This window comes from Gymnodraco acuticeps, unplaced genomic scaffold (assembly GCF_902827175.1).
Source record: "Gymnodraco acuticeps unplaced genomic scaffold, fGymAcu1.1, whole genome shotgun sequence".
Taxonomy (NCBI): domain Eukaryota; kingdom Metazoa; phylum Chordata; class Actinopteri; order Perciformes; family Bathydraconidae; genus Gymnodraco; species Gymnodraco acuticeps.
Genome location: NW_022992001.1, coordinates 746,311 through 755,982, shown reverse-complemented (window position 1 = coordinate 755,982; position 9,672 = coordinate 746,311). Strand labels below are relative to the sequence as shown.

The 9,672-nt window shown below is 42.0% G+C and overlaps 1 protein-coding gene across 6 annotated transcripts in view; it reads left to right on the top strand.

The window, feature by feature from the left end:
• Positions 1-538: 538 nt before the first annotated feature.
• Positions 539-9,672, top strand: part of adamts18 (ADAM metallopeptidase with thrombospondin type 1 motif, 18) — a 102,605-nt gene continuing 93,471 nt past the window's right edge. For 3 of the 6 annotated variants that reach the window (XM_034201281.1, XM_034201280.1, XM_034201284.1), the window contains exons 1-3: positions 539-961; positions 1,164-1,284; positions 2,315-2,628. In XM_034201281.1, coding sequence (XP_034057172.1) covers positions 860-961; positions 1,164-1,284; positions 2,315-2,628 — 537 coding nt within the window. In that variant the 5' untranslated portion in view covers positions 539-859. The remainder of the gene's footprint in view (positions 962-1,163; positions 1,285-2,314; positions 2,629-9,672) is intronic. The other 3 variants (XM_034201283.1, XM_034201282.1, XM_034201285.1) reach the window with 2 other exon arrangements.

Here is a 9,672-nt window from a genome sequence, read left to right as displayed (position 1 = left end):
AGGTTACAAGACAAAACACAGGAAACTCTTCAATTTTAAGCGTGTTTCTTAAGCTGACACATGCTTATTTGTGTGTCAAATGCTGAAATCACCATAACATTTGTAGTGGAGTAGGCCAATATAATTTTCCCTTTGAAATGTAGTGAAAAGAAGAAGTATCATGTAGCCTAGCATAACATTTACATATTCAAGTAAAGAGAGAGTACCGGAGACATGTCCAAAGGTTCTATTACTGCACGTTTTCACCATAAATCAAATGCAATTAAAACTAACAAAGTCTTTGATGTTTCATTATTGTTCGGATCAGGTGTAATACCGTTTTATATTTTACTGAGGTAGTCACATGCCAAATGTAAAGAAAGCATCATAAAACCACAAGGAAGTTACATGTCAGCTCACAAAGTTGTCAGATAAACGAGCGGCATGTGAAGGCATCACCAGTCGTTCCGCTGCCAAGAGGAGAATCTCTTTTTCTTCTTCTCTTTTATCTACGAGTGGTAAATGATGCTACGCGCTGATTGGCTGCTGGCCGCTGACTTGTGGTCCATCCTGCCGGCTGCCTCTCAGATAGAGCCGGGGCTGACTACTCAGTCAGCGGCTCACTCCTCCCGGTGTTCCCCGACCGACACCGCTGCTCCTCACACATACACACATTTGCACACACGAACACACACTCATGAGTGCGCCTTGCTTCAGTGCGCACCCCCGGCTGCTGCATCCTGCCGACTTCACCTGAACGAGCAAAGAAAAACCTCCAAAACAATGCGTGCATATTGCATTATGCGACACCGCAGGTTATTACAACTGTTGGGCTCTTTTAGGAGGTAACGGGGGAGGTGTAAGCGTGCATGTCATCACCATGGATTGCCTTTTTCTTCTGATATGGACTTTACCCATCCCGCTGGTCGGCTGCACCCCAGTCAAGCTCCTGTCCACCCTCTTGTCCTGGAATATTATCAAGGCATGTGGCATTTCAGTCAACACGAATTCACTCTTAAATAAATCAATCTAGTTTTGTAGCCAAACAAACACACATGTGTCTCTTTCAGCATGATTTATGTCGGTAAAATTGATTGTGGTGAAAAGTAAGACAAGTGATTGTCATCCCAAAGAGTGCAACTCATGTTTCAACATCGTTTGGCTTTCTTTTTTTCTTCTCCCAGATCTTGCAACCTGTTGCTACCTGCTCCTTTATGATTATAATTTTTTCGCAGACGCTGCACATTTACTGCTCCCACACCTCCCATACCGTTACGGCCAGCGACAGCCACGGATTAAATCACGGTGAGTGTTTTTTCTTCTGACATCTCTGGATGTTTCTTCCAGAAATAATCTGCATGGAGTGAAATATAAAGCAGTGACAGGCTTAGTTATTGGGCCAGTAACATATCTTTGGATTAACCTGTTAGGAATATAACTTTTTCCTTGTTAAATTTGGGGCTTATTTGGTTATACATTTGTTGGGAACCCCTCTTAAGTCTTAAGAATGTGCTGACACTACTGCAATAGCTGGAGTGCAGGGATTCCCCCATTGGCTGCTTTGACCCATATGATCTAAGGAAGCAAGTTGACATGATTTACTTTTCCTACTTTGATTTATTGGCAAAATAAGTAAGTTCTTTCTCTGGTTGTAAATAAAGCATCCGTTTGCTCTGAGCAGTACACTAGTGAATGTTTCAGATGAAGAAAAATGCAGAAAGTCCAACCTTTTGTCAAAATTACAACAATGAAAGGACAGTGAAAAAGCCTAAGCCTTTATACATCAGAACATTACAAATTCATAACCCCTGGTTCTGAAGTGTTGACCTATATATGTGACATGCATGGAAGTATGATGTTGTTGGAGTTATGGCTTCTGTCAAAAGCCATCTGTGATCCATCTGCAGTGCTGCGCTCTGAGCAACAGCTGAGCGTTGAACCCTTTCACTCCACACAAGCGCTGTAATTTTAACGCCTGGCTTTGATTTCTATATTGACAGTTCTGTGTAGATGTTGGTCATGAATGTCATGTTTCTCTGTGCATTTCTTGATAAAAGTGGCTAAATGTGACCCCATGTGTTTTGATCGCATCTTTGATGTGCTTTAAAACCACATTTATCCACTGTCAAAAGTAATTGGAAGCTACTTTCACTTTTTTCCCTGACACGTATAAGCATGGCTTAATGCAAATGGTCTCTTGGCCTAATATATTCTAGGCAGAAGATTTATAAGGAGATGAATCAGGATATATGCCATTAAACACAAATGAACCCCTGGAGCAGAATCTTATTTTACTGCTATCATGTGACTTCCTCTCCATCCCTATTATCCTCAGACTACGTGTTTGTAACCCCCGTTGAGGTGGACTCTGATGGAGGATACCTGACCCACGATCTGACCCGGGGAAGCCATCGCAGCAAGAGGTCCCTCTCTTCTTCTCTGCACTATCGGCTCTCGGCCTTTGGGCAGGACATGCACCTGGACCTGCAACCGTCTACTGTTGTTGGCCCGGGGTTCACAGTGCAGACCCTGGGCTCGAACGGCATTGCCACGGTGATGGATGATGTAGGATTTCACAACTGCTTCTATCAGGGATTTATCCGTAACCTGTCGGCCTCCTCGGCAGCCATATCTACGTGCTCTGGACTGGTAAGTGACACACTATACTGATCACATTGAAACACTATCTGTCTCATAATGGGGTATGCTGAAGTTGTGGTTTTCACATAACTTGAGAGATCAGCAGCAGAAGCCCAAACATTATTATCCCCAAGAGAAATTGCACTCAAGTTGTCTGCTCACCAAACTATGTTAAGTCAACCAACAAAGGAATTTACAACTTCCGTGTCCGCTACTTCATGCCATTGGGCCCAACAAAACATTTTCCTATTGACATACGTTGGGAAGGAAAAGCCAGTAAATCAGTGTTTGATTTGTTTTTTTAGGTTAAAAACCTGAAAAGCCCTCTTTTGCACAGTTTGTATTTTTCACATTTTTCAACATCGGCATATAGGGTATGTGTGCTGGATTCCGGTGGTATTGGAATATGAATAAATTCATGTGAAAACCCTTTCAAGTCGGAAAAACTATATATACAAATCTTCTTTATAGCAGCCATGTTGTTCCCACCTTAGATTCGGTAAAGCAAATTCCCAGCTCGGGAAACAGGACCATGCAAGGAGCATGCACATGTATTATTAGCTGTGGCGGAGGACTGTTGCCTCTGAATGTCATTCTTTTTGTTCCTGATATTTTGAGCTCGTATTGGCTTTGTGTCATTGTTTTATCATAGCCAGTCAAACCTTTTTTTTACCCAACAGAAAGTGTCTCCTGTTCCAGATATTTAATTTATTACATATCCCTTGGGCATTTATGAGGCAAGGGCAGATCTCTCAGAACAAGTCTTTTAAATTCAGACATTGCTATCAGTCAGGGATACAATTGTGTCGTGTGAACTTGACAAAACTACTTTGTCCTTGAAGCATTGTAATCATTTGTTAGGAATTGATGATATGGTTATATTCTTAACGGGATTTCATGGTCTCTACGTGGTCTGAGAAACATTTCCAAACCAGTATTTCAAACATGCATGGAGGAATGTTTTTCATTTTCTGATAGTTAAGAGGACATTTGAAAAAACAGATTTTGTGCTGCACTCCTACCTCAAGCTTCATGACTGCCCTACAATACTTCTGTCCTTCAATGACCTGACTGTTTTGACGTGTCAGTGTCTGCACAATGCAGACCTTGGCAATATGGATGAACTGTAACATGACATCATTACCCATGAGTGTAAGCATCAGTTTATTCTTGTGCTATGAACCACTTCTCTGAATGTTGGGCGGAGTGGAATAAAGAGAATGGAAGCATGAAGGGATGAGAGCTGGCAAGGAGAAAAATAATACATGACAGCCCAGCACATAAAAAAGGGCCATTATTCAGTTGCAGTGTTTTTTGCAGTGCCAGCACGCAATATAAATAAACCAGATCACTAAGGGCAGTCTTAGGCAGACAAGAACAACTGATTCTCTCACCATATGTAATTCCTGCGGGAGCTCACTTGTCTATTGGAGGTGACAGGACAAGTGTCTTCATCCCATTTTCCATGTCAGAGGTTTTGTTTATGTATCTATACTAAGTTTTGGTCACTACTATTTCCAGTTTTCTTACTCATACACAGTAGACCAGTGGGTTTGGTGACTATTAGAAAAATAACTCAACATTTACTACAACAAAAGACCAAGCGGCAACCTGTGTGCCTGAAAGGTGAAGCCAAAGTGGAATTGCCTTCAACCTGAATTATTTCTAATAGCCAACAGGGTGTGACTCTAGTGGTTGCAAAGTAAGTCGAATTGTATAGAAGTCTATGAGAAAAGGATTCTACTTCTTACTTGATTAATTATCTCACCAGACATTTTCCTAATGAGTTGATGGTCACAAATGCTCATTTAATCTCTTCTTCAATATAGTATGGTGTTCATTTAGTAAATTATGCCCCCATTCATGTGAACATCGATGGTAAAGCAAGGTATGCATTAGGGCGTGGCTACCATATGGTTTATTGGTCACAACCACATGATGTTGTCCAGTCTGGACATGTTTTTATCTTAAAGCTTGGACCTAATGTTTTAGTTCGGGAATGTAACATTTTGGTCGCCAAAAAAATTACTTTGTCTTCGTTTGGTTCTCTTTTGCCTCACTGTCTTGTGTCACTTCTGGTTCCTAAAACCAACATGCTGCAGGCCAAATTGCCGAACTCAAAACTTGAAAACAGTAGTCATTTAACCAATGGGTGAAGACATGGTCACTACTTCCACTCCTTATAGTCTATGGCACAAACACAAGATTGATGTTAGGGCTCTTTGTCTTGGACTTGAATCAATTAAAATAACCCACAAAGTTTTACGAAGTTGATTTAAATTCTGAGCAAATCCAAAACAGAGAATTAATGATATCACTGATGCTGCTACTGTTATGAACTTTGGTTGATTTGTGTCTTTCCACCATAAGGACTGAGTAATTACAGGATCTTCTGCTTTCATTTGTGGTTTATGAGGTGCCCGGCCCACCAGCACACATGCATTCCTTGACACATCCACCACTAGCCTGGACCAGATGGACAGACTACACCTCCATAAAAGCCATACCTCCATTCATCATCCAGCCTTCATCGCTCCTCTTGCCTCCTTCTGTGCTTGCCCTGCCCATTTGTCCCCTGTTTGCCCTGCCTCAACATCTCCTCTTGTTTGCAGCAATTAAAGCCAGGGTGAAGTTTGAGCCGCCTGGCTGGCACTGCTAATCTTCACATTGTCCCTTTCATTAGGCTAGCTCCCATTCACAATAAAACACCATTGACCCATCCTCTTAAAAGCTCTGCGAGAACACAATGATTGGGTCGTGATTGCATTTGAATGGGCTGCAACAAACACTTTGATCTAATTTTCACTCCTCGCAAGCCTTTGCCTACTTTGTTTTCCTTCTCTTCCCAAGTGCAACCCTGGGGCCATCGTTGTTAGGATGTCCACTCGGCCCGTTGTTGGGATGTCCTCTCAGCCTGTTGAATAGACTCATGTTGTTATCTCTCTAGGGAACACTGTTAGAAAAATAAAACGCTTAAAGTGAGCCAACATGACAAGTGTATCGAAAGGGAACTCTAGGCCTTTCTCGCTTCTCTTTTTTTGGGCATCACTGTGTCCGTTTGTTCGACTGGTGTAAGGCTTAGAACATCGAAAGCAGTTGACCCTTGCTTTTCATCTAGGCCTTCACCAAGAATATTTGGATTAAGTACAAATGGGGAACGAGCCATTCAAGCCTTCCCGATGCAACGACAGGCTCAAGAAAAAGATTAAGGTGGGATTAAAAGCAATGGTAAAGAAGAAGACGTCAGAAGAAAAAAGGAAGAAGACGTGGAAATCCAGGGAAACACAAGAGAAAGACAGTGTTGTGGAAGAATAATGTGAATTCATTGTCTGGGGTTAAAGCTCCCAGGGAGGATGGATGGTCTCTTTATAGAGAGTTGGAAAGATGGACTGTTTTATATCAAAGGGATTTGGAGGGGAAACGAAGTCCTCGTACTTCATGTCATTGTCTCCTTTCAACAGAGGAAAGAGGAGAAAGGGGGAAAAAAAGTGTTTGGAATACGATTTTTGGACTTGACCCTGCTTAATAATACCAGCAGAGGTGTCAGCACCAGCTTCACAACTTTTTTTTTTTTTTTTTTTTATCAATATGTTTATTGATTTTCAGCATACAAAAAATCACATACGTAGGATGAAGACATAGAGCCAAAAGCAATACATATATACACAGGACAACTACATTACTTTACATTAAAGAAAACTAACAACACTAAATTAAATTGGTACATACATACATACAACAAGGGCACTCTAATACATCGGCAACCAACCAGCTTCACAACTTAATTTAAACATGCACCCTGGCCCAGGCCAAGCAGATGGAAGCCGGATTCATCTGTTTAAATGAAGACCAGGGCGAGATGGTATTAAGAGCAGGGCCGAATGGATCACTGGTCAAAGACGGATTTTCTATTGTAAATCCCCATTAATTAAACGTGGTGTTATTTGTTGCTTTTTAATTACTCTCTCTGTGTCCTTATCGAGCATCACGCTCCAGTGAAATTAAGTTGTCCGACTCTTTTGCACGAGAGATGAAAGGATGTTGTTCAGATGTAATGCTCTCTGATTTGAAAGAGAAGTGGAGAGGGGGGAGGCTCCTCTCTCTTTCTTCTTTCAAGGGTTTCTCATCTGACGTCGCTTTTCTGGTTGACCCCAATCCTCTCTGCTCGTGTATATGTGGGTGGTTGAGGTGGGGGTGTCAGCCTGGACTCTAACAGGTTCTTAGCATGTAGTCAAGGCTCACCACTCGTGTGAATTCAGAGAAGAGAAGTGATTTACTGCTCCCCTCTGTCCTTCCAACCCCTTCCCAGGATAGGTTTCTTCTCTCTGGGGTGACCTGGGCATGTCTGGATCTGGGCTGGTGCCCGTGAGAAAAAAAGTCACACCATATAGCCTCAGAATAATCAGAACTTTGACACTTGTTTGTAGCTTGTGAATTAATGACTGAAAAATAAACCTTATGATTTGCACAAAGTTTGTTGAATAAGTCAATTATTTTTGATGAATTATATTATGATTGGGCCACACAATATCAGCAACTAGTGACAATATTCCCATCACAAATGATTGAAATTAGATTTTTAGTTTGCCCTATAGTTTTAATCGCAGATATGTTCAATTGTTAATCATTACAGCCCTGGATATACTATTGTAGGATATATTGCATGCAACATATTGAGGGAATATTGAAGTGCCTTGCACTTTAAACATAATCATAAATACCTTAGTATTGTCTGCATTTGAATGTGTCCTTTTTATTGTGTTACAGGTTAGCTATGATGCTACTTCTAAGACTAATGGTTTATGTTAGGGTCTGTGCACTGCAGTCAAAACTGTATGCAAACTAAGAAATACACTTGCTGCAGCATTTTTTTACTTGCCCTGTGTGACTCCTTTAAATAACATCCTGACATGCCTTCATTACTGAAACATTTGAGCGTTGCCATACACCCTACGCCAGGGTGGCTTTTCACATTGTGGCCTAGCTGACCATGACCTTTACTGTGACCTTTCCCAAGCCCCTGCAGGCCAGGTCAGACCCAGGTTAGACTCTTAGTAAACTGAGCTCCTATTTCAAGAGTGACCATTAGCTGCAATTAAAGGGATCCCTTTTCCTCTTCCTATAGAACTTCCTAAGTCCTAAGTTTGGTGCACCCTCCGCGCTGTCTTTTAATGAGTTTTCAGTGTGCTTTATCCAGTTGTGAGAAGATTAAGTAATTATTTCACTTTTAATAAACCTTATAGGCTTAGGTTACATTGACGCAAGTCATAAATAAGGCTCTTATTAAAACACAATCATTCGTAAAGTACCAAAACTAATACAATAGGGTATTTAATGTTTTAACAGCAGTGTATTGCAAAAGCTTTCTTGAAACTGTATACCGTGCAACAGTTTAGATTTTGTGTCAAAAGTTCTAATTCTACTGTTCATCTCCCTCTATTAACATTTCAATTGAATCATATATTTACATTATTAGGAGCTCAGATAATTATTTTATACTCTTCGTAATGTTATGAACTCATAACACTTGGTGGTGAGGATTCCTACAATGCTATGTTTCGGATGGGCTCGGAGACTTATAGGTTGTCGATTTTGAGTTGGCCTAATGACCCAGCAACCCCCAGGTATTACAGTTTACAGCTTGAATGTGTGTTTGCAACACCCATGTGTGAAAGAAAAAAAAACAGAGAAAGTGTCATAGCCCCTCCTCCTCCTCCTCCTCCCCCTCCTCCTCCTCCTCCTCCCTCCTCCTCCTCCTCCTCTCCTCCTCCTCCTCCCCCTCCTCCTCCTCCCTCCTCCTCTCCTCCTCCTCCTCCTCCTCCTCCTCCTCCTCCTTCTCCTCCTTCCCTTCATCTTTTCAGGGCCGCTCAGATCAAACCTGTCTGATGGCCGTCGTTGACACGGTGCCGCATGTTGTGGCAACCACAAATGAATATTGTGAGAGTGGAGCTCAACCTACGACCTACGACTGTCTGTCTCTACCAGTCATTGGACTCCCTGGAGTGTGAAGAATGTTGTTGCTCTTTTCCCGGGCCTTGTTATTGATGCTGCTTGTACTGTAGAAGGCTTTTGGTCGTAGAACACCCTGTGAATATATGAGACCGAGCTCCATTACTTGTTGGGAAAATGTGACATCCAAAGCCTTCAAAGCCTCTTAAGTTATTTGTAACATTGAATATGTAGATTTGTCAGTAACACTCCAAAACTACGGCATGGGATTTTGAAATGTCATTCTGACAAAGTGTCCGTGCACTACATCTGGAAAATAAAACAAGTTGGCCAAAAAGGCGTATATTTATACACACACTTGTTCTGTTTGAATATTTAACATGTGTAGATGTTGTAATCCCATTAGACTCCTTGTGGAACCGAGACAATATATGATTACTCAACCTCAGGGCTGGGAACATGGACATCATATGATGTGTGTGCATTTGTCAGTGTATTCCAAATCCCTTAGGCTTTTGCAGGGTTAAAATGACACTTGAATGACCGATTTCCTGCCAGCACTTGGGCCATTTGTACCTGTCTGTTTTCTGTAAAGGCAAACCAATTGGAACATCTCCCTGCTACAATATGCCTCTATGACTTGGCCATAACTCAGCCACTGGGCCGTTCCACGGAGGAGCTCAGAGCTTGGCGCTACAAGAGGAGAGTGGCCCGGAGCCATTCCCTGGTGGTTTGGATGCTGACAGTGATGTAGTGCCCACTGTTAGATGCCAGCAGGAGAGGGGGGGGGGGTCAGACTCAGCATGGGTGTGGGATGTTGTGTGTGTGAAAAGGAGAGAAAAAACAGAAAGTCTTGGTGTATGTGTGGGTGCTTGTACGTCCTTTCTAGTCTGTGCAAGGTCTTTCTCACACAAGACTAATGGCTGGTGTTGAAGTCCTCAAGTGGATGCTGAAAGTTCAACAAACAGAGCCCATACATCAAATCTGGCCCACTATTGTCATCACTATATTACATTCGCTGGTGCTGTGGTAAACAGTCCAGACTTGCAGTAAAGTGCCAAGTACTGCCAGGTTGATAAGGAGTATCATATATGTTACTTGGCT